Genomic DNA, 25732 nt, shown 5'->3' on the forward strand with positions numbered 1-25732 from the left:
TTTGTAAGCATTGCGGAAGGGAGTGTAACAGTGGTCAAGTAACTTATCTCCAGCCTCTGGGTGGGCAGTCTCCAGCGTGTTGATGGTCTCGTACAATTCCTTGAGAGCCAGGTCAGTATCAGCCTGCAGCGGAATGTACACCGCTGTGATGATAACAGCCATGAACTCCCTAGGCAGTCAGTAAGGTCTACACAGCAACATCAAGTATTCCAGGTCTGGGGAACAAAAGGATTTGAGAGCATGCACATTCTGGGGGTCTCACCAAGCATTGTCGACCATGAAGCATACCCCTCCTCATTTACTCTTCCCAGTGAGGTTTTTCCACCTGTCCACCCGGAACAGGGAGAACCCAGAGGGCTCGATGGCATGATCCGGTATCTCCTCCATCAGCCAGGTCTCCACAAAGCACAACATGTTGCATTCCTTTGTTTCCTGCTGACAGGAGATTCTGGCTCTCAGTTCACAAAGCTTGTTATCCAGGGAGTGAATGTTAGTCAGGAGTATGCTAGGGAGCGGCAGCCAATTCGCACGCTGTCTCAGCCTCACCAGGACGCTGGCCCTTCTCCCTTGTCTCTAGTTCTCTCAATTCCTGCTATTAGTGCTGATCTGGCTGTGGAAATATTGCTATGACAAAGCCATCCCAATTTTCAACAATATCCAGAAATCATCAGATGCTGTGTCATATGATGTGGGCGATAATGGTCTTTGACCATGATTATTCTTGCCAATGTTCTTCCACAGAGGTGGTTTGCCATTGCCTTCTTCTGGGCAGTGTCTAAGACAGGTGACCCCAGCCATTAACAATACACTTCAGAGATTGTCTGCCTGGTGTCAGTGGTCGCATACCCAGGACTTGTGATATGCGTCTGCCGCTCATACTGCCATCCACCACCAGATCCTATGGCTTCACATGACCCTGATTGGGGGGGTGGGGGGCAGAGGGCTGGGGGCTAAGTAGGTGCTACACCTTGCCCAAGTGTGACCTATAGGCTAGTAGAGGGAAGGAGAACCTTAGACCTCCTTCAGTAGAGATGTATCTCCACCCAATCCAAACACAAAATCTTTAAAACAAAACGGGTTGATGGTAGAAGCAGGTACATTAGAGCCTTTTACGATATGCATGATTACGTGAATTTGAGAGATATGGACATTGTGTAGGCATAACAAATAGTCTAGTTGGTCATTTGATTACTAATTTATTTGGTTCAGCACAACACAATGGAACGAAGAGACTGTTCCTGTGCTGTACTGTTTCATGCTCTGTGTTCTATGAGTGCAGTAGATTAAGAACTCAGAGAGGGATTCTAGTGTTGTCCAACCCAAGTCCAACAAATAGTCCCATGGAGTTAACCAGTGGGTTTTCTTGCACTTCTCCTTTCTAGAAGTGTTAACCTCAGTTGTGCTGTTAAATAGAAGGCATTGTGCAAAGGCTAAGAATAGCATGCAAATTCAGACCAATGCACAGTAAATGGCTTTGACCCACAACTGTGCATGGTAAATTTGCCAATATAGGTCTCTGAAACACTTTTGGTAGTTAGAAACTTTACATGGCCAGATGGAAGTTGCAGTTGTTAACGGCTCCACTACAGCTAGTTTTTTCCCTAGAGATTATGGAAGTCTCAGACACTCTAACAATCAGTAGTTACAGAATAACAGGCTTTGTCTACATCGTCCGTTACTTTCACAAAGAATACAACAAATAAACAAAACTATGACTGAGATTCCTAATGGTGCATTACACCAACTAAAAGAGACAAAAAATTTTCCTTTCCCCCACCCCTAAATGTTTTAATCTACTATTTAGAAAAACAAAATATCAAAGCTCAAATCAAGTTTTCAAAACCAGGCACAGCAGAATTACCTTTCATTTTAGCTGTATGAAAATAAAATACAGAAAAAAAAATGACTGACAGAGTTTCATTACTTTAAAGAGCAATTAATTTTAGCTTGAACTGAGATTATTAATCTGTCTTTCTGCCACTGGATACCTTGATTAAATGTGAAAAGGCAGATGAAAGGTCAAAGAACCCTCTAGAGTAGACGTTCATGTAAATCAACACCTGGGAAAGGTCAAAAAGAAACAGAAAGCAGAGATCATGCATGTCCGTTCTGTAGCTACATGACTGGTACCACGCGAAGGAAGCACTCCTTGTCCGCGGAGTGCAGGATGACTCACTGTAGATCTGCAGCGCTGTCAATTTTCATGAAGTCCTGTTTGGCTCTGAGTAAAATTTCTGGTTCTAGTCTGGGGATGGCAGGCAGAAGGAAGGCAAAGATGCAAGGAGAGAAAGGGGAAGTGGAAAACAGAGAAAACAAGCCAGTTAATCCACGAGTGAGCACACATATTCTAACTGCAGTTCACAAGCTGTGCCAAATCACAAGTTATTTTCACAATTTAATGCAGTTTTGAATACTCCCCCCCTTCAAACTTCTTGACTAATATCAGAGTGCCATATACATTCTTAAGTTATTCCATTGTGTAGATTTCAAAATATTTCTCATTTACACTTAGTTGTTTGCACTGTTCTCAGTACAAATTAAATTGACAAACAGACAGCCAGGGACTTTTTCCCAAGGTGGAAATGACACGTATGAAGGTGCATATCTTTAAGGTGATTGGGGGCAAATTCAAAGGGGATATCAGGGAGATTTTTTTTTCTGTACGCAGAGAGCAGTAGTTGTTGAACATGCTGCTGGGGGTACTAATAGAGGCAGTTACATTGGGGACATTTAAGAGACTCTTAGACAGGCACGTGGATGAATGAAAAAACGGAGGGCTATGTTTGGAAGGGGAAAGAAGGGTTAGACTACTCTTAGAGTAGGTTATAAGGCTGGCACCACATCATGGGCCAAAGGCCCTAAACTATTCTACCTTCTATAACATTGGGAGGTCCTTCAGCATAGACAAAACTACTCACAATCTTGTTCAGATTATCAGCATTTCATCAATATTAATCTTAACTTTTGACAGCTGTTTAAAGAAACAACCAAGAAATGAAAATGAGTCATGAATAAAACATTATAAAGCACATGGGATTGTCAATTCCACTTGCCATTGATTAACAGTTACTGTGAGAGCACTTGAAGCTTTACAACAGAAATGCATAGCAAGCAGAATGGTGGCAACAAAGTGCTGAACCAGGATAAACCTGAGCAGACGAGAAAAATCAGATGCTTAGAATAAAATATTACTAATTTGTGCTAAAATAGGATCTTGGGACATAGCTTACAGTTAAATACACAAGCACTGTTAAAGATAGAAAAAGTTTGAGTCTTCCTTCCCCTGCATCTTTATTTTTTTTAAGAAGTCTGGTCACAACCACTTCTTCATGTGGAGCAGCAGGTGAATATTTGACACCATCACTTCAGTTTTTCTGAAGGCAAGAGCACCAGGTTTTATTTAAGCATTCTAACTACCTTTACCTAAAGAGAACTGGTCAAATTATCCAATCGAAATAGGCTTACTTGAAGATCAGGCAAATTTCAAATTCCTGGCTGCACCAAGTTCCATTTACAATACCACTTCACAAGAAAAAGCAGCTTCTAGTGAAGTAAGAGTGTGCAATGCCTGTATGCATGACCAGAACATTTCATCCTTGCCCCTTTACTCTTCTTATTCCTTAGCTCAAGCATGACAATTATACCTCTTTGTCAAGATAAATTTCATTTGATCACATTTGTTATGACCAATGGATAGTGTTTTATGGATCACTTGTTTGGCAGACGACAAACAGCAAGAATTAATGATGTCTAAATTATTTGTAATACTTAACTGCAGCACACTTCAGCTTGTCCAATATAAGCAAGTATTTGCACAGCAATTATCTGTATTTTCAGCATTCATACCTGTGATGAATCTTCTATCTGATTTATCACACAAAGCTTGACAAGTGCACAAGTATCATAATCAGTCAACTCTTCGAAACAGAGAGGCCATCGTGAAATAAAATTGACCCAGTAGTAATATAGGATTTTGTTAGCTTTTCAATGCCGTTTGCTAATAATAACTGTCCTTTGTTAATATTATATTTTTCATTCATAATTAACAGCAATGTTTTTTAAGAAGTTCTGTAATTCTTTAATAACTTGATGTTTTATCCAGAGGCAATGTGAACACTCAATGTGAAATAATATAATCAAAAATAACAAAAAAAATCCACAACAGTGCAAGAAAACATATAATAGGCAGCCTTCAGCTAATTAACTCCAGTCTACTGATAAAATGTCCATTCAGACCAAATGCCTGGAGCAATAAAGTCTTTCAAATAGTTCCTAATCAATGCAAAATGAACTTACAGCAAAAGAAATACAAAAGTGAAATATTTCTCCACTTTAGCTTACTGAACTACTGCAGAGCCTCAAGATAACCTACTTCTCACTACAGCACTCTCCTTCATGTTTTCTTGCAGAGTGAACTAAAGTCAAGTACTATGAAACCTCAACTACCTCACATCCTGGCTGATCTGACGCTCCAATCGTTGTCGCCTCTCCTCCAGTTGTTCGATGGGACTCTCCTCTGGAAATTCATAGGGAGCAGTCCTCATGTCACTTTCAGTTAAAGATCGAGTGAACAGCTCCTGATGTCATAAATACAAAAGCAAATGAGGGTTCAAATAAACTCTCATGTCACACATTAAATATCTGGAATTACTGACATAGTTCATGTGATACAAGAGTAATTCATTAAAAGGTCAATTCAAATCCAATAGAGCATGACTAAGTTTTCCTGCAGATCTAGTTTTTTCAAAATTTCATCAGTGAATTTATCAATAAGAAAATATTTTGGGCATAAACACAAGAGATTCAGCAGATGCTGGACATCCAGAGCAACACAAAGTAAACGCTGGAGGAACTCTGCAGATCAGGCAGCATCAATGGAAATGAATAAACAGTTGATGTTTTGGGCTGAGACCCTTCATCAGGACTCACACACTTTGTATGCAATACTTCTGGCATAGTGGGGTAGAGAACGGTTTTGTTAAATTGATAAATCTAAAGATAAGATGCAGCAAATGAAAACTGATAGAAGTTTGTAAAACTATGAGAGGCATGGATAGGGAAGAATCTCACCCCCTCCCCCCACCAAAGGTAGAAATGTGAAAATTTAATGGGAATGTGCAGGACAGGTTTTTTTTAAAATTATGTATAGATTGTGGTAGGTGCCTGGAATGTGCTGCCACGGGAGGCAGATATGACAGTGGCGTTCAAGAGGCTTTTATAAAGGCACATGAATATAACAGTCCATCAACACTACTGCATTTTCCTTGTTTTCACTATCTATTTATTTCATAATTTATAGCAATTTTGTCTTTGCATGTTTACGTTGCACAAAACGACAAATTTCATGTCATATAATACATTGATAATAAACCTGTGTGCAGGCGGAAGGGAATTTAAGCATGGAAACATAGAAATCTAGAGCACATTACTTCTAAACACTATGTACCTATCTAAGAGTCTCTTAAAAGACCCTATTGTATCCGCCTCTACCACCGTCATTGGCAGCGCTTTTCATGCACTCACCGCTCTCTGTGTGAAAAGCTTACCTCTGACATCCATCTTGTACCTATTTCTGAGCACCTTAAAACTATGCCCCATCATATTTCAGTCCTAAGGAAAATGCCTCTCATCACAATCAATACCTCTCATCATCTTATATACCTCTAACAGGTCACTTCTCATCCTCCGTTGCTCCAAGGAGAAAAGGCCAAGTTCACTCAACCTATTCTCATAAGGCATGCTCCCCAATCCAGGCAACATCCTTGTAAATCTCCTCTGCACTGTCTCTATAGTATCCACATCCCTCCTGTAATGAGGTGACTAGAACTGAACACAGTACTCTAAGTAGGGTCCAACTAAGGTCTTATATAGCTGTAACATTACTTCACGGATCTTGAACTTAATCCCATGGTTGATAAAGGCCAACACACCATACGCCTTCTTAACAACACTGTCAACCTGCACTGCAGCTTTGAGTGTCCTATGGACAAGGACCCCAAGATCTCACTGATCCTCCGCACCGCCAAGAGTCTTACCATTATTATACTCTGTCTTCAAATTTGATCTACCAAAATGAACCACTTCACATTTGGCTGGGTTGAATTATCTGGAATTGTTCAATATTCTAACATGCTTAGCACAGACCATGAGGCCGAAGGGCCTGTTCCTTTCTATATGTTCTATGTCACACCTGGTTTGAGAAGATTAGAACAAAAGGTGAAATAGATTAAATAATGATTAAGCAAACTTTTCTCCCCCCAAATATATCAGAGAACAATGGGAAGATTAATGAAGATAAGATTTTTATTTTTCATATAGGGATAATAAAAATTCTGGCCCTCCAAGCCGCGCCGCCAGCAACCCTGATTTAACCATGGCCCAATGACAGGACGATTTACATTGACCAATTAATCTACTAACCAGTACACCTTTGTCTGTTTGAGGAAACCAGAGCACCTGGAGAAAATCCATGCATTCCATGGGGAAGATGTACAGATTCCTTACAGAGGACACCGGGATTGAACTCTGAACTCCGACATCCTGTCACGCTAACTACTACATTACCATTCTAACCTTGTGGCTAAACAGCATTCATTAATTTTTGATCATATAGTAACATAAAACATACATATCCCTCAAGGCATCCAATTTTAATTGAATTAAATTGACTTTATTACTTACATCCTTCATATACACGAGTAAAGATCTTTAAATTACATCTCCGTATAAATGTGTAATGTATAGTAATTTTAATAAATAGTATGTACAACAGGACAGTCAATATAAAATAGAAATACAATTGTATAAGCATGAATTAATCAGTCTGATGGCCTAGTGGAAGAAGCTGTCCTGGAGCCTGTTGGTCCTGGCTTTTATGCTGTGCTACCATTTCCCGGATGGTAGTAGCTGGAACAGATTGTGGTTGGGATAGCAAAAATGTTTCCTCTTCTGACACAAATTATTCTCCAGAGTACTTCAAGAGATTATCCAGCATATGTTAACTTTGTGCAACTACACTATTTTTTTCATCAATTTTTTTTCTTGTACAATTCCTTAAAAGGTCAGAATTTGCTGAAACTAAATTGTTGGGATGGTTTTATTTTCTTTAGGTTTCAACACAGTAGCACACCAAAATTGAATCCCACATTTCAATTTGTACTTCACTAAGTAGGTAGGTGTAATAATGCAGCAGGACCAGCAACAGACGAAAAAAAGAAAAAAATAATTATGCAAATTCACTGAGAATGAAAAAAAACATTTCTGAAAGTTCAAAAGGAAATCACTCAATAATGTACCATCTACTTTAAAAATCTTGTGTTTACTATTCATGGCATACTAATTAGGTTCTGAACAACGGAGCTTTAGTTCTGACATTTTTTAAGTAGGTCAGCCTCCAACCAAACTAAAACTGCTGAATGATTAATCACTCACCTCTGCAATCTCCTTAAACTTTCCATCCATTGATGTGGGGAGATTGATAGGAAAGGATTTCAAAGAGAGTGGGGTTCCAGGTAGTGACTGAGAGCAATGAATCTGCTTCAGAGTCCCTGTCTTGTGTAAATCTGTGAAAGCAAATCAAAGATATTTTGATTTAAAGGGTCACAGCAATGAATCATCCCAAAAAGGTTTTAAAATGATATAATTAAAGTAATATAAATGAAATACAATAACAGAGATTGTCACTTATTTTCTCACCACCCAACTATCTGGGAACTATTTCCTTTACCGAAGTTAATGGAAAATTAAACGTATCATGGACATCAAAAGCACCTCCAATCATCAAGTTTCACAGCAGCATTATGAAATAGTTATTTATGTGGGTCCCTCAAAATGAAGTAAAACTTCAAATGTTCAAGAAGAAAAATGGTTCATACATTATTCTCCAATGCTACCCTAACATGATATAATAAAAATATTTTAATCAGACATCAACTGAATTACTGATAGAAGTAAACAAACAATAACATAGTGTCTCCTAATTGTTTTTAAAAAGCCTATTTTAAATAAGGTTATCTTATCTTGACCTGAACTGTTTTGTTCTCATTCTCCAAGTACACCCACTGGAATCTGAAGACTCCTAAATATAATCTTGATATCAGAGGAGGCAATCAGTAAATAAGGATGATCTCGACTTCACTGAAAGCTCAGTTGTTGTGTGTAATGAACTAAAAAGATAAAAGATTCCAGCTCAGCCATAATAAAGCAGCTGGTTTATAACTGCCACGTCTCTATGACTGCAGTGTTCAAGTGGCCGAACTCAAGACAAATAAAGAAATGCCTGCTATCTTGGGAAGGTAGCTAGGGTGTATACATGAATAAAAATGAATTATACTTCTTTACCGATATGCACTTTGGAGCATTCCTTTTTGCCTCCTATAGTCCATCACCCTGCCACATAGCAAAGTTATGTAAAAAAAATTCAAGCGTTAAGCAGGACGTCCTCACATTCACAACATCAAACTACTCTCTATTCTTTGGAAGACTAAAATAGTAACCGTATTTATTGTTCCTAAAATGCAAAAGTTTCTGTTAAAACGTTTCCAGAAATATGAAGACCTCACTGCCGTGTGTGTGTGTGATAGATAGATATATATATATATATATATAGAGAGAGAGAGAGAGAGAGAGAGAGAGAGAGAGAGAGAGAGAGAATGCCAAATACTTTTGCACAGTACTGTAGTAATTTTATGCATTGCACTGTATTGCTACAACAAAAAAACAACAAACTTTGTGACATGTGAGTGATGATAAACCTGATTCTGATATGGGTCTCTGTTGTGGGCTGAGAGTGGAGAAGGGGGAAGGCAAGGGGAATCATGGTCGGGAAAGTGGGAAGGGAGAGGGGTGGGAGCAGGAGTACTGTACCAGAGAAACATTCTGTAATGATCAATTAACCAAGTATTTGGAATCAAATGACCTTGCCTGGTGTCTCAGGGTTGGGTGTGTCTGACCCTGTGCCAATGCCTGCCCCTGGCACTCCCTCTGTGCACCTGTCCCACACACTGACATGGCACTCTAGCCACACCACTCTGAACATCCTTTGCTCCTGCCAGATTTACAAGCTCATTCTCTGTTCCACATTAACAAATACAGTACTGTCCAGAGACCTTAGGTACATAATGTATATAGCTAGGGTGCCCAAGTCTTTTGCATAGTGCTGCAGAATCCAAAAACAGTGTGCTATCTGTAACCTGTGTACTGTGCTACTGATTAATGACTTACCGTACCTCCACATTAAAGATCTAATATCCTTGAATGTGCTCCAACATCAAAATGAAGGTCAAAGTGAAATAACAAAATCACAGTAATTATTTCATTAGAGTCAACTCTGCCACAAACCATTCATTTATCAAATTGCTCTCAAATAAAGGGAGTCACTTCAGAGGTCATAAAAAATTACTGTTGATTTGAGAAACAACTTGAACATTTGAAAATGTCTGCTTACTTAAATCTGTCACTCAGTAGAAAACTTTGATGTAGTCATCACAAAAATTATAAGATATTCACTGAATATCTACATTATTCCTGTCATTGAGCAATAAAAATATTACAAAATGTCAGATTTTAATTAGTAACCTTTATAGAATTACAAAATTGATTAATATTTTCATAAAATAGATTGTGATCTGTCCTCTTTTTATAGCCTTCTGGCACTTACATGTGAAGTACTAATAGATGCCAGGAACACTGTGAATGTACAGTGGAAAATGCACTTTGAATCTGGTTTTACTGAACTCTGTCTACAACTTTATATCACTAATGAGGGAAATGAGAGAGTGGAGGAGCAACGTTTCCTTCCAGTATTTTTTTTCCTTTTCCCCTCTCTCTTCCTCTATTCCTCTCTCTGACCTCTTACCTACTTGCTTCACCTGCCTATCACCTCCTCCAGTAGCCTTCCTTCTTCCTTTTCCCCCATGGTCCACTCTCCTCTCCTATCGGATTCCTTCTCCCCAGCCCTTTACCTTTCACACCCACTAGGTTTCACCTGTCACCTTTTAGCTTGTCCTCTTTCCTCTCCCCCCCCCACCTTTTTATTAAGCATCTTTCCCCTTCCTTCTCAGTCCTGATGAGGGGTCTCGGCCCAAAATGTTGACTTATTTATTCATTTTCATTGATGCAGCCTGGCCTGCTGAGTTCCTCCAACATTGTGCATGTGTTGCTCTGGATTTCCAGCAACTGCAGAATCTCATCTGTTTATCAAATAAGTCTTATGCAAACAAACAAAAGCTTAACTGGGAAAAGTCTAGCATTTCACCACACATGCGCCACTAGAACTAAGGGATCCCATACAAACACACAAATCCTGAACTTGTTGGTTTATCTTCAACAATCTTCCAAAAAAGGAATCCTCCAGGAGTTTAGCAGCCATGAGCAAATTTGTTGTAATTCCTCATTTGCAAGGTGGGGTCTACTTACTGCATCTACATGTGCATTGGAGACACTCTAAGACCAAAAATAAAAATTATGAGCAATTTTAGAAAAACTACTTGAGTTAACTTAGAAGTTTGTAATTGTTTAAAATAGATCTGATTTTAAATATTGTAGATTTTTTGAAAGGGTTATTATTTTCCACTTCACAAAAGATATTAATGAAACAATTGAAAAGAAATTTCTGACTGCTTCTTTATGTTCCTGCCATTTAAAATCTCTGACAGTCAACATGGTCAAGAGAGAGGCTTAACTGTTTTTATTTAAAAGTTACTTTATAAGCAGGATTTATTCTGACAGGACGGATATAGGTGCAATAAAGAAAGTGCAGAAGAGATTCACCAGGATGTTGCCTGGAATGGAGGGCTTTGGAGGACAGTTTAGAGGGGCTGGGTTTATTCGCACTGAAATTTTGGAGGCTGAAGGGTGTCCTTATAGAGGATAATATTAGGTGGGGCAGAGATAGGATAAATAGAATCTTTTTTCTATGGTGAGGAACCTAAACTAGAGATTTGATTTTTTAAATAGCGATCTGATGAATAATTTTTCCACATAGAGTGGTGGTTACGTGGAAAGTGCTGCCAGAGGAAGAGGTACAGACAGGTACTATAACAGTGTCAGTCAGTCAGTAGGTGCCGTCCCGAATCCAAGGTTGGTGGCTATGCACCTTCATCTTCTTTGATTTTGCGACAGCACCGAGTACAGCCTCTCCTCTAGTTTGTTCTCGCTGGCCGCCTTGGCTCCGCCTGCCACCACCCCCACCGAACTCGAGCCCGAGGCCGTGTCGGCCCCCAGCCGTGGCTGCTTCTTCGAGCTCGGCCCTTCCTCAGGCGGAGGCCTTGGGCAGGTCCAGGCGCACGGTGCAGCGCCCAAGTTCATCATATCTCTTCTAACTAGGTGCATAGCATACGATTCGTAGATACATGTAAGGCTTTAATCTCTTCCACAGAAGATGGCCGTTGGTTCACAAGGAGCTCATCCGCCCTTTGTCAGGTCTTGTTTTTTTTTAGTCCTGCTGTGTGTCCTCACACCCTCCTCACCAGACTAAGTCTGGTGGAGGAGCCGGCCCAAGTCACTGACCACTCGACTACGGCCCCCTACAGTGTACAGTGAGTTAATGGGATTAGTATAGGTAGGCATCACAGTGGATGTGGACAAGTTGACTCAAAAGGCCCGGTTTTATTCCATATAACACTAGATTATGGAGTTATTATGGCATGGTAGCGTAGTGGTTGGCACATTTTACAGTACCAGTGACTTGAGTTCATTTGCCACTGCTGTCTGTAAGGAGTTTGTACGTTCTCTCATGACCATGTGGGTTTCTTTCAGGTCCTCCGGTTTCCGACCATAGTCTAAAGACATACCGGTTGATAGGTTAATTAGTCTCTGTAAATTGTCCTGTGATTAAGCTAGGGTTAAATCAGGGGTTGCTGGGTTCAAAGGGATGCAAGAGCCTATTCCGCACTTTATCTCAATAAATAAAAAGTACATAAATTTCCATGTGATTTTCCGTAAGTGCAAATTGCAATGTTTGTCACTGTTACTACAAAGCAACAGTGAACCTGGAGACAATTTTCAGGTTTTAAATAGCTGCTTATGCCTTTCACCACCAGCTGTGACTTTTTGTGATTCATTCAATGGACAATTGATGAGCAAAAAATAGGACTCCATGAAAGTCACGAGAAGTGGAAGCATAAATGATAATTTTGCAAGGTCAGTGACAGTGCATATTTTCTGTAACATGTATAGGTTCAGTTGCTGCATACCTTCCACAATAATGGTAAAAAGGAACTGAACATCATTATTTAGCACTGGTTCTGGTCAATTAAAATATTTAAATGCACTCAGGTTCTTGAAGATTAAATAGAAATAATCGAACTAGCGTTATGAACCACTTGCTACCCGCTGAAGGGGAACCAAGTTGCCTGCACATGACTAATCTGTAAGCAAAGCTGACACACACAGCTGGTTATATAAGTGTATATATGTACACCAAACAAAGGAGTCAGAGGCATGGGACTACACCGGCTCACAATCTTTCCAGCCTCTATTATTTAGAAATCCATTCCTAGTCAGTAGTGCCAGTAGCCTTATAATCATGCAAGAATACTGTAGCATGCCTCTGAGAATTCTTACCTAGGTTAAAGTTTCTACCTATACATCTATGACTTATAAACACATTAGAAAAGATTCAGTACTCAATTTCTCTCCCCCACTCCCACATAAGTCTACACCTAGTAAGCCACTATTGAGTTTTCGGTTTATACTCATTCTCCAGATCTAGATATCACTGTCAACACTAGCATTCACTACATAGTCATATTTTATTGATCCCAGGAGGGAAAATTGGTTTTCGTTACAGTTGCACCATAAATAATAAATAGTAATAGAACCATAAATAGTAATATGTAAATTATGCCAGTAAATTATGAAATAAGTCCAAGACCAGCCTATTGGCTCAGGGTGTCTGACCCTCCAAGGGAGGAGTTGTAAAGTTTGATGGCCAGAGGCAGGAATGACTCCCTATGATGCTCTGATGGAATTAGGGACGCTACCCTTCCCTAATTCCACTTATGAACTACCTTCATGTTCTGCTATGCTCCACCTGATGAAGGAACTCCCGGAGCATTAACTGAAGAACCAGTGATACATTTCCAAGTCAGGATGATGTATGGTTTGGAAATGAACTGGAGTAGAGATGCTTCCATGCCCAAACTGCCCTTGTCCTGTTTGATGGCCGAGGTTGTGCTTTAGTAATCTGGGTGAGTAAATAGAGAGCATTTTGTGGAAGGCAAGCTCTGCAACCATCCTAAACTTTCTTTCTCTCCATCAGTGTGCACCAGTAGTGGAAGGAAGGAGTACTTAGGGTGGTTGAAAGCACACTAATTAAGCAAGCTGCTTTGTTATAGATCAGGGTTCCCAACTTTTTTAACACCATGGACTCTTACCATTAACCGAGGGATCTATGGACCATCCCCTATTCTAGATGATGCTGACTTAATGAGAGTTGTTGGTGCCGCACTAACAAGAAAAAAAAATCAATAGCGAAACCAGAGGACTTTTGCACAGTACTGTAGTAATTTTATGTAATCCACTGTACTGCTGCCACCAAAAATTAACTAATTTAATGACATATCTGAGTGATGATACACCTGATTCTGATATTGGTCCCTACTGTGTACTAAGAGTGGGAAGGGTGTATGGAGAGGGGAAACATGGTGGGGACAAGGGGAAGTGAGAGGGCACGGAGCGGGAGCACCAGAGAGACACTCTGTAATGATCAATAAACCAATTGTTTGGAATCAAATGACCTTGCCTGGTGTCTCAGGACTGAGTGTGTCTAAATGTGCTTCAGCCCCCTTCAGGCACTCCCTTTCTGCCATCTGTCCCACACCCCCACTCATGGAACTCTACCCTCACCATTGCACAGCATGTGAATCTTAAGTGCAAGCAATCAGACTTTTTTTTCTTGGAGGTGGTCATCGACTGGCACTTTTGTGGTGGAAATGTTACTTGTTCCTATCAGCCCTTATCACATTGTTGTTTCGATGCTGTTTCATTCAAACATGGACTGCTTCATTTGCTGAAGTTGTGCTTCAAACTGAGTATTTTGCAAGCAACGTCAAATATCCCTTCCCTTGACTGTCTTACAGAAGGAAGATCACTGACAAAGCAGCTGAGAACCCTTCCCTGAGAAGGGGTCAGAAAGATCTACCTCAAAGGTCTTTGTGTGAGGTACAAATAGATTTTCATCAGTGAAGCATAAGATTGACTCAAGTTCAAGTTTGCCAAGTTCTCCTTCCTGTCCTACATAAAATAGATAAATTAGGGTAAACGGTTGTTGACTTTGCTGAAATACCATCATGAATCATCATGCTATCATACCATCCAGGATGCAATAAAATCAGAGGCTTGGGACAGGGAATCTCAATGAAAGAATACCCACAAGCAAAGGGACAAAGTGACCTCCATTCTGACTACAAATACAAAAGGATCATATCATAAAATAATAAAATTTATTTCAGTATATTCAATTACTTTCATAGTTCATATTTTTTGTATTTGCACATTTCATTATGAGATAACAGGCAATAAATCCATGCCATTCATCACAATCCATCAATCTCATACCTCACTTATTACCCTGTCACTTTTCTCTTGCACATGCCCCGTGACACTCCCACCTCACAATCTCCCTGAACTTGAGACTATTGACATTTTCCATTTAACTTAACCAGCAGCAAATTTTTGGAATGTGGGGGAAAACTAGAGCAACAAGGGAAGATTCACCTGGTCATAGGAAAAATGTGCAGGCTCCACAAAGGCAGCACTTAATGAAGGATTGTACTATATTCACTGGAACTTTGTGACAGCTGCAGTACAGAATTCAATGCTACCATAACAAACTGGCTTACAACAATTAGTTTTCGCTACTACAACAAACAGCAAACAGCTGTCAAACGTAATTACAAGAGCACTGAAAAAGTAAAAGCAGAATCCAAGTTAAATTACCCTGCAATGATGAAGGAGTGGAAAAGTATTTTAAGTGAATATAGTGTGCAGGTATACTGCTTTGGATACTGTTGTGGGGGAGGTTGACCTACTAGAGGAAAGCCACAGTGGTCAAGGCTCTGTGGCCTTTAAGGGAAGGGAGGTGAAGAGGCAAGCTGCAATAATAAGGGATTCATTGGTTAGGAAAATAGAAAGAGGTTCTGTGAATGAGAATAAGATTCATGGATGCTTTGTTGCCTCCTGGGTGCCAGGGTCAGGGACATCTCAGGTCCACAGCATTCATAAGTAGGCGCGTGAGCAGCCAGAGGTCATGTTTCACGTCAGTACCAGTGATGGTTAGGATGAGTGACGAGGTCTTGCAAAGTGAATTCAGGGAGTTATGTGCTAAATTAAAGGACAGCACTTCCATGGTTCTGATCTCAGGATTGCTACCCATATCACATGCTAGTGAGGCCAGAAATAGGAAGATTATACAGTTTAACACATGGCTAAAGAATTGGTAGAGGAGGGAGGGCTTCAGATTTTTGGATCATCCCTCTCTTCCAGGGAAGGTGGGACCTATACAGAAGGGACAGTTGGTACCTGAACCAGAGGGGGACTATATCCTAAAAGGAAGGTTTGCTAGTGCTGCACAGGTGAGAGGTTTAAACTAGAGCTGCAGAGAGAAATGGGAACCAAAACGTCAGAACAGATAGCAGAGTGGTTGTGGAAAAAGATGTTATTAAGCATACATACAAATTCAGGAATCAAAACGTAAAGCATGGAATGGATGATGTTCTGAGCTGCAAATATTCCAATGCAAGGAGTATTGTAGAGGCAGATCAGCATGTGGTATTATGACATTGTAGCCATTAGTGAGACTTGGTTGCAGGAGGGGCAGGACTGACTTGCTCAATGTTCCGGGGTTCCATTGTTTTAAATGCAGTAGAGCAGCAGGATTAAAAGGGGAGGGTGGCATTACTAGTCAGGGAAAATATCACAGCAGTGCTCAGTCAGGACAGACTGGAGAGTTTGTCTAGTGAGGATTTATGGGTAGAACTGAGGAAAAAGAAAGGTATGACCATGTTAATGGGATTACATTAGAGACAGTTCACAGGACTTAGAGGAGCAAATTTGTAGAAAGATCGCAGACAGTTGCAAGAAACACAAAGTTGTGTTAGTAGGTGATTTTAACTTTCCACATATTGACTGGGATTTCCATACTGTAAAAGGGCTGGATGGGAAAGAAGTTGTCAAATATGTTCAGGAAAGCTTCGTATTAGGGAATGAGACAGAAGTTTATTGAGGGAACACTTGGCATCCAGTAATCATAATGCCATTAGTTTCAAGGAAATTATGGAAAAAGTCGAGATCCTTGCTTAGAGATTCTAATTGAAGATAGGACAATCTTGAAGGTATCTGAAAGGATCTGGCAAGTATGGATTGGGACATGTTGTTTTCTGGCAAAGGTGTACTTAGTAAGTGGGAGGCCTTCAAAAGTGAAATTCTGAGAGCACAGACCTTGTCGAAATAAAAGGCAAGGAAAACAGATTTAAAGAACCTTCAAGCAACACACATAAACGTTGCTGGTGGACGCAGCAGGCCAGGCAGCATCTCTAGGAAGAGGTACAGTCGACGTTTCGGGCCTCTCCCTGGAGATGCTGCCTGGCCTGCTGCGTCCACCAGCAACTTTTATGTGTGTTGCTTGAAATTCCAGCATCTGCAGATTTCCTCGTGTTGGAACCTTGCTTTTCAAGAGGTATTGAGGACCTGGATAAGAAAAAGAAGGAGGTGCACAGCAAGTACAAGCAGACAGGAACAAATAAGGAACTTGAAGAGTATAAGAAATGCAAGGGAACACTTAAGAAGGAGGCTAGTGCAGAAATTGCAGGGGCCCTAGCAGAGATAGTTAAAACATCCTTAGCCATGGGAGAGGTGCCGGAGGATTGGAACATAGCCATTGTTTAATAAAGGTTCTAATAATAAGACAGGAAATTATACTCTGATGAGCTTAACTTCAGTAGAAGGAAAGTTATTGGGAGCTATTCTAAGGGACCAGATAAATGAAAATTTGGGGCAGATCTGTGATAGTCAACATAGCTTTGTGTATGGTAAATGGTGTCGAACCAATCCTATTAAGTTTTTCAAGAAAGTTATCAGGAAAGCTGATGAAGGAAAAGCAGTGGATATTGCCTACATGGACTTTAGCAAGACTTTTAGCAAGATCCCACATGTGAGGTTGTTAAGTGTGTTCTGTTGCTTAGCATTCAAGATGAAGTAGTAAATTTGATTAAATATTGGCTTCACAGAAGACGCCAGAGACATTGTAAATGGTTGCCTCTCTGACTGGAGGCCTGTAACTAATGGTGTGCCACAGGGATCGATGCTGGGTCCATTGTTACTTATCACCTATATCAACAATCTAGATGATAATGTGGTAAACTGCATCAGCAATTTTGCAAACAACAGGAATTCTGCAGATGCTGGAAATTCAAGCAACACACATCAAAGTTGCTGGTGAACGCAGCAGGCCGGGCAGCATCTCTAGGAAGAGGTACAGTCGACGTTTCAGGCCGAGACCCTTCGTCAGGACTAACTGAAAGAAGAGCTAGTAAGAGATTTGAAAGTGGGAGGGGGAGGGGGAGATCCAAAATGATAGGAGAAGACAGGAGGGGGAGGGATGGAGCCAAGAGCTGGACAGGTATTACCCTTTGCCAATCACCTGTCCAGCTCTTGGCTCCATCCCTCCCCCTTCTGTCTTCTCCTATCATTTTGGATCTCCCCCTCCCACTTTCAAATCTCTTACTAGCTCTTCCTTCAGTTAGTCCTGACGAAGGGTCTTGGCCTGAAACGTCGACTGTACCTCTTCCTAGCGATGTTGCCCGGCCTGCTGCGTTCACCAGCAACTTTGATGTGTGTTGCAGCAATTTTGCAGATGACACCAAAATTGGGAATATAGTGGACAGCAACAAAGACTATCAGAGCTTGGAGTGGGATCTGGACCAGCTGGAAAAATGGGCTGAGTAATGGCTGATGAAATTCAATGCAGACAATTGTGAGGTGTTGCAATTTGAGAGGACCACTCTGGGCAGGTCTTACAATGTGAACAGTAAGGTACTAAGGAGTGTAGTAGAACAGAGAGATCTGGGAATACAAATCCATAATTCCTTGAAAGTAGCATCATAGGTAGATAGGATCGTAAAGAAAGCTTTTGGCACACTGGCCTTCATAAATCAATGTATTGAGTACAGGAGTTGGGATGTTATGTTGAAACTGCATAAGACATTGGTGAGGCCTAATTTGCAGTACTGTATTGTGTGCCATTTTGGTCACCTACCTACAGGAAATATGTAAACAAGTTTGTAAGAGTACAGAGAAAATTTACAAGGATATTGCCAGGTCTGGACGACCTGAGTTAAAGGGAAAGTTTGAAATTGTTAGGACTTTATTCCCTAGAATGTAAAAGAATGAGAGGAGATTTGATAGAGGTGTACAAAATTAAGATGGGTATAGATAAGATAAATGCAAGCAGGTTTTTTTCCACTGAAGTTGGATGAGGCTAGAACTAGAGGTCATCCAAACATCCGGACCTGCCTTTCGGTTTTTTTTTTGCATTACCTTACTTTCCATTTTTCTATTTTCTATTTATGATTTATAATTTTAATATTTACTAATTTTTACTTTTTTATGTATTTTAAATATTTTAATATTTAATATTAGTAATCCAGGGAGTGTGAAGCACAGAATCAAATATCACTGTGATAATTGTACGTTCTAGTATCAATTGTTTGGCAACAATAAAGTATAAAGTATGGCTTAAGGGTGAAAGGTAAAATGTTTAAGAGGAACGTGGGGGGTTCCACACTGCCCTTGTGCCCACGGCTTTGTCTCTTGGGTGATAGAACAATGATACCTAATGTAAACAATGACAAATTTACTATTTTAAAGGTGGGCCTCATCACAGTTGCAAGAATTATATTGCAAAACTGGAGAAAACCCAGATGTCCAACTGTGAAGGAATGGACTGAAGAAATGATTAAAATTTCATCATATGAACACATGTTGGGAAGAATTAACAGTGAGGGGAAAGTGCAAGACACGTGGGATCAATTTTGGTTGTATGTTAATCTAAACTTAAGTTAACTTCTTTCTGTTTCTAAGTTTTATTTCCATTCCTGTCATGGGATGGCTGTGTAAATATGCTGTACTGCATCTGCTCTATGATATGCTGTGCTGCTTTGTAAAATAAGAATAATAATAAAAATTTGAATTACAAAAAAAAGAGGAACATGAGGGGAAACCTCTTCACTCAGAAGGTGGTGAGGGTGTTGAACGAGCTGGATAGGTGCATAGACAGGAGGGTTATAAGGGGCTATGGTCTGAGTGCAGGTCAATGGGACGAGGCAGATTAATAGTTTGGCACAGACCAGATGGGTTGAAGGGTCTGTTTCTGTGCTGTAGTGTTCTCTATCTTCAAGTGGCTGCATTGCTTTTCTGCAAATAGTACACATTTGTCTTCCACTGTCCATCAGAAAATAAATGTTTAGAGCAGTTGATGACACACAAAGCAAGCAGGTGGCTCTGTCCGGGATGGTGTTGGGCTTCATGAGAGTTACTGTTACTGCATGCATCCAGGCAAGTAGAGTATTCTATCATGCTCCTGACTTATGCCTTACGGATGGTGAAAAGACTTCAGGATGACAAGTCTTGCAATTATCAAGATTAATCCATTTCTTTTCGCTTTATTTTAAACTTACATCAAACACTATCCGTAGTATGAGTTCATCACATTTTTCATCCTACATGTTCATAAAGTGATTTCCACTTACTTTATGGTAAAACATATATACTACTGATCTCATTTGACCATGCGTATTTGGTAAATTTCATCTCATACTGTTCTTTTTCAGATTCCATTGTTTCCGTAATGATATAAATAAATTTGACCATATTGAGTACTCTAAAGACAGGATCAGTTATTAGTATCCTTGAGCTCTTATTCTTTTTTTTAAATAAAAAGGGGTATGCTACACCAAGGACAGAACTCTGCATCATATTTTTGTACATTCAGTGTTGACTTTATTAGGTATGCCTGTATGCCTGCCTGTTAATGCAAATATCTAAATAACCAATCATGAGGTAGCAATTAAATGCATAAAAGCATAAAAGGCATGTTCAAGTAATTCAGCTGTTGTTTAGACCAAACATCAGAATGGGGCAGAAATGTAATCTAAGTGACTTTGACCGTGGACGATGACGGTGGTGCCAGATAGGGTGGTTTGAGTATCTCAGAATCTGGTGACCTCCTACAACAGTCTCTGGAGTTTACAAAGAACAATGCAAAAAACAAAAAAACATTCAGTGAGTGGCAGTTCTTTGAGCCCAAGTGCCTTGATAATGAGAGAGGTCAGAGAAAAATGGCCTGGCTTGTTCAAGCTGGCAGTAACTCAAATAACCATATGCTACAACAGTGGTGTGCAGAGAAGCATCTCTAAATGCACAACAAGTTGAACCTTCAAGTGGATGGGCTGCAGCATCAGAAGACCATACCAAGTTCCACTCATGTACCTACAACAGTAGCCATTAGGTCTACTTTAGTCCAATAGAAGATCAAAAATGAAGAGAGAAAGAAACCTCCTCCATCATTACCTGTTAATAGCCTCAATCTAACCATCCAGTTTCCAGGATACAACAGCTTTCTATATTTATCTGTTACACAGAGCTGTTCAATCAGAACTTTTAAGATGTCACCATAGGTTAAAGTTATCACCATTATTTTTAGGATAGAAAAGATAATCTCAGATGCACATCATTTCTAATAATTTCCATTATGAACTAAAGAAAGTATATTTAATGTTTATTACATAATTTACAAAAAAGTACATTTTACTTGTGATTATGCCAATTCTGATGTATTTTCATGAAAGCAGGTATTGAGCATTACAACCATGCGTATCAATAAAATGCATTTTCCAGCAGGCCAAAACACCTAAAATGTATTTAAAAATGAGAAATTCTGCAACATCCACTAACTCTGCCAAGCAATACCTTCCAAGATCACCCTTCCAACACCAACTATAGATGATAACCTGATACAAGAAATAAAAAGGACAGTAACTTCATCAAAACTCACAAAAGCCAACCCCTAGCATGCTCAGGCACTACATACAACAAGCAATATGACAGTTTGCCACAAACAAAAGCTTTCAATGAATGGAATGTGAAATTCAAGAATGATAAGCCTGCTGGTTCTGAGATCCACATCATGAAGGACTTTGAGAGGCTAGCCATGGTTTGCATTAACTCCAGTCTCCCGGATAACTTTAACCCACATTAATTCAACTACTACGCTCATCACTTGAACCTATTAATACTGAAGGTAGAGCTGTAGTCAATAAATAAAACTATAATTCCAAGAAAACCCACCTCTTAACTCCCACAGATGCACAAATGATTAACAGCATTCTGAAGAAACTAACTCGAATGCATAAACAAGAGATTCTGCTGAGGCTGGAAATCCACTGGAGCACACACAAAATGCTGGAGGAACCTAACAGATCAGGCAGCATCCATGAAGGGGGATAAACAGTTGAAGCTTCAGGTAGGGGCCTGTCAACTATTTATTTCTCTTCATAGATGCTGTATGACCCAAGTTCCTCCAGCATTTTGAGTGTTGTCTGGAGTGCAGTAGTTTCCCCTTCACCTCCAGTACAAAATTGAGACACCATACATTTGTACTGCAAGGTTATAATTACAGGGAAAAAAGACAAAAGTGCGGCAGTAGGAAATAATTTTACATAGTGCCAAAGACCACAATGAGGAAACTCTGAAATAAAAATAGAAAATGCTGGAACAACTCAGTTCAGCAAGGACCTTTGGATAGAGTCTGTTAAATTACTTAGCAACACAGTGCGGAGTTGGCCCTTTGAACAATGTCACCCCTGTGACCCTAATGTGACCCCAACCTAATCACATGATATTTTCCAATGAGCAATACCAAAAACAGCAGGTCTTTGAACTACAGGAGGAAATTGGAGCACCCAAGGAAAACATACTCATTCCATGGGGTGGACATACAGAGACTCTTTACAGAGAATGTCGGGATGGAATTCCGACACCGAGCTGTAATAGCATCATGCTAACCACCAGATCAAAAATTTTAATACATTAGTAAATAATCACACTTTTGAGTGGATATAGGCTCATGAAAATCCCTCAAATGGGTTTAGTAGATCTTTTCACAAACAAGAGAAAATCTGCAGATGCTGGAAATCCAAGCAACACACACAAAATGGTGGAGGAACTCAGCAGGCCAGACCACATTTTGTGTGTGTTGTTCAGTAGATCTTTTGCAATGAACTGAAGTATCTAGTACTAGACAGCATGTCTTTAAGGTTAAAAGGGGGCATGTGAGGCAAGGTTTTTTTAAAATACACAGAGTAATGCACTGCCAGGGTGGTGGCAGAACTAGATATCACTGGAGCATTTAAGAAACTTGTAAGCAGGTATATGAATATGCAAAGAAGGGAGAGATGTGTTCAATGTGTGGGGGAAAGGGATTAGGTTAATTAGGATTCGTTGGTTTAATTAACTCAGCACAACATGGTGAGCGAAAGGGCCTGTCCCGTGTTGTATATTCTATCTTCTTTTGATGCAAGATTAAGCAAACAAAATTAGCATATCAGATATAGAAGCAAATTTGAAAAGAGTGCAATAACCCATTTGTCTTGATAGACACTGACTAAATAAAGAATCAAGAAAAATTAAGCTCAACCAATCAATACTGAAGTAAGACTTTCTCAATTCACTGTAAGACTATCCTCCATACACAATAAGCACTGGAGATTTGGAATTTGAACATTATTGCTCTTTTTTCATATCATTCCAGGCATCCTTATATTCTTCATCGACAGCCCTTTCAGAACTAGAGAAACTTAATACACAAAACTAAAAGCTTAATTTTATCTGAGATTCATACATCCTTCCAGCTACAAATCAAAGCAGGCAACAAGGTGTGTTTAGACGTTCAACAACAGCATACAATCCGCCACAAAGGACTGCACAGTAACAGCCTGGGAGCACTCGCCACTGATCTCCCTCCATGGGGAAGCATTTTATCATGCATTGTGTACCTTTACACTTCTGTGTCCCTCCAACTCAAAGTAAAAAAATGAACAATTAAGTTGTTCTCCTTCTAAAACTGCAATATCTCTGCTTATAACAGTGAATGACTCAATAGTGAATAAAAATTCAATAATTAAACTTCATAATCCAGACAGTACCTTTATGAAGGGATACAGCTCAAATATATTGTTGAGCCCAAAGACACAGTCAGAAACAAGGTATTCATGCAACAATGTAATACCTCCGAGGCGGGAGGAGAGAGAGAGCAGCGCACCGCGTGCGTGCACAGCTCTCCAGTGAAAAATGATATCGTATCTATTAAATAGGGCCATGGACAATTCTGATTTGATGGAGAATGGACGTGAAAGCACAGAGGAACATCTGGAGAAATTTCTGAAACACTCGTTCGCTGCTGTCGTTACTGCGTAGTCGGGAATCTTTCGGACCGTAGGCCTCAAAATGCCCGGCTTTGCCTGCTGTTGGCGACCAAGGTTGAGGTCGAATCGTTCAGACAGAGATAGCGCTCAGTACTTGGTGTCGGAGAGCTGATCAGAGCTCCAAGTTTTCGGATGACTCAGAGTCGGACTGTGGTTGGCATGGCAGGGAGAGTTCTTCCTTCTCCCGTCTGCGTGAGATGTGGGACATTTGAGAGACTTTGAACTTCTACTGTGCTCATGGACTTCTTCATCAAGTTATGGTATTGTTGCACTGTTGTAACTATATGTTATAATTATGTGGTTTTGTCAGTTTTTTCAGTCTTGGTCTGTCCTGTGTTTTGTGATATCACACCGGAGGAAATATTGTATCATTTCTTAATGCATGCATTACTAAATGACAATAAAAGACTACATGTCTTCATAATGTAAAAAAAACACTAGAATTGGAATAAGTCTTATTATTTGTATTCGGCACAGATTATTTACAACTCCGTTCTGCCACAATGTCACTTCCTGGTCTGAAATCCCTATTTTCCCTGTTGAACATGCAACAAAAACAGCTGTCATTAGATGAGATGGTGTACAATTCCATATGTTAACCTAAAAACTTGCGCTAACAATAACTAATTGGTTAACTCAGCTGTCATATACAATACAAAACTATGAAAACTGAAAAAGGTGATTAAGCTCAAAATGTGGTTGAGTTACAGAACATTGCACCGCTGAAGTTCCAAAAAGAAATCACAATAAGTCATATCTGGCATTCAATCAGTTCTCCTGGAAACTCAGCTGTAATCATAGAAGTGCACTTAACCATACTCAGCATCCTCAGGGTTAGGGATTAGGAAGCATGAATTACTCCCATAAGATTAAACTTGAATTTATATTCCTTCACTCTACACAGAACACCTTTGTAAGATTTGTCATACGATTCTCCTCACTATTAAGACAAATATCTTTTTCTTTCTCCCACCAGTAAAAATAGATTTTTTCTCCTCAGTAACTACATGACAATTTTAACATTTAATCTACATGGTCATTCAGTTTCTTGTTCTATAATATTTAAAAGTACATCTACTTATCACATTTGTTATTTAGTATCAAAGTAGAATCTAAAGCATAAAGTCCTTAAATTAAGAAGTCTGGTTCATCTTTCAATAAGACTGTGATTGATCCACTGCATGAAACCCACCTTTTCATCTCACCTTTTTCCTTAATCAAAAAAATCTGAGTTTAGCTTAAACTATATTCATCATCTGAACAAGCATTACAGCATGGTAGAAGGCATCCGTTAGTCTTGCGACACCATGGATCTGCGCCTGGAAAGTCTTCACTCTCCAGGGCGCAGGCCTGGGCAAGGTTGTATGGAAGACCAGCAGTTGCCCATGCTGCAAATCTCCCCTCTCCACGACACCAATGTTGTCCAAGGGAAGGGCATTAGGACCCATACAGCTTGGCACCAGTGTCGTCGCAGAGCAATGTGTGATTAAGTGCCTTGTTCAAGCTCACGACCTTCAGGTCGCTAGCCCAATGCCTTAACCACTTGGCCACGTGCCCACAGCATGGTAGAATATTTCAAAGATTCACAACCCTAAGGTAAGAAATTTCACATCTAAATGAATAACCTTTTATCCCGAAATTTCTGTCTCCCTAGTTCTGGACAATCCCAACTAAGAAAATAAACTTTCAGTATCTATTCTGTCAATCACTTGCAGAATTAAATATATTTCAATAAAATCTTCTATGTTCTTCTATGTTATTGAGTTTACCTCCAACCCATTTAATTGGTGCCTCATAAGCAGTTTATCCCAAAAATTAATCCAGTGAATCTTTCCTGCTGACTCCAAGGTCTATATATCCTCATTCAGATGTAGAGACAAAAGCTGTAGATAATACTCCAAGCTTGACAAAATTAAAGCCCTGCACAGTAAAACTTCATTGCACTTGCAACAACTCCCATTACAATGAAGACAATTGGATATTTTGCCTTCATTGTTAATTTCTGTGTTGTGCATACAAGGTTCCTTGTATAGCGTAGCAGTTAGTGCAATGCTTTTACAGCTTAGGGTGCTGGAGTTTGAAGTTTAATTCCAACGCCATCTGTAAGAAATTGGTAAGTTCTTCCCATGTCTGTGTAGGTTTCCTCTGGGTGCTGCAGTTTCCTCCCATGGTCCAAAGCCATACAGTTAGTATCACAAACACAAGAAAATCTGCAGATGTTAGAAATCCAAGACAACACACACAAAATGCTG

At 39.8% G+C, this 25732-nt stretch overlaps 1 protein-coding gene across 3 annotated transcripts in view; it reads right to left on the minus strand.

Moving 5' to 3' along the window:
- LOC140210070 (AMP deaminase 2-like) overlaps positions 1–25732 on the minus strand; it is a 163048-nt gene that overhangs the window by 58394 nt on the left and 78922 nt on the right. For 2 of the 3 annotated variants that reach the window (XM_072278854.1, XM_072278852.1), the window contains exons 2-4: positions 7432–7562; positions 4447–4577; positions 2177–2245 (exon numbers count right to left, since the gene is read on the minus strand). In XM_072278854.1, the coding sequence (XP_072134955.1) occupies positions 2177–2245; positions 4447–4577; positions 7432–7562 (331 nt within the window). The remainder of the gene's footprint in view (positions 1–2176; positions 2246–4446; positions 4578–7431; positions 7563–25732) is intronic. The other variant, XM_072278853.1, reaches the window with a different exon arrangement.

The sequence above is a fragment of the Mobula birostris genome, chromosome 14 (assembly GCF_030028105.1).
Source record: "Mobula birostris isolate sMobBir1 chromosome 14, sMobBir1.hap1, whole genome shotgun sequence".
Lineage (NCBI taxonomy): Eukaryota > Metazoa > Chordata > Chondrichthyes > Myliobatiformes > Myliobatidae > Mobula > Mobula birostris.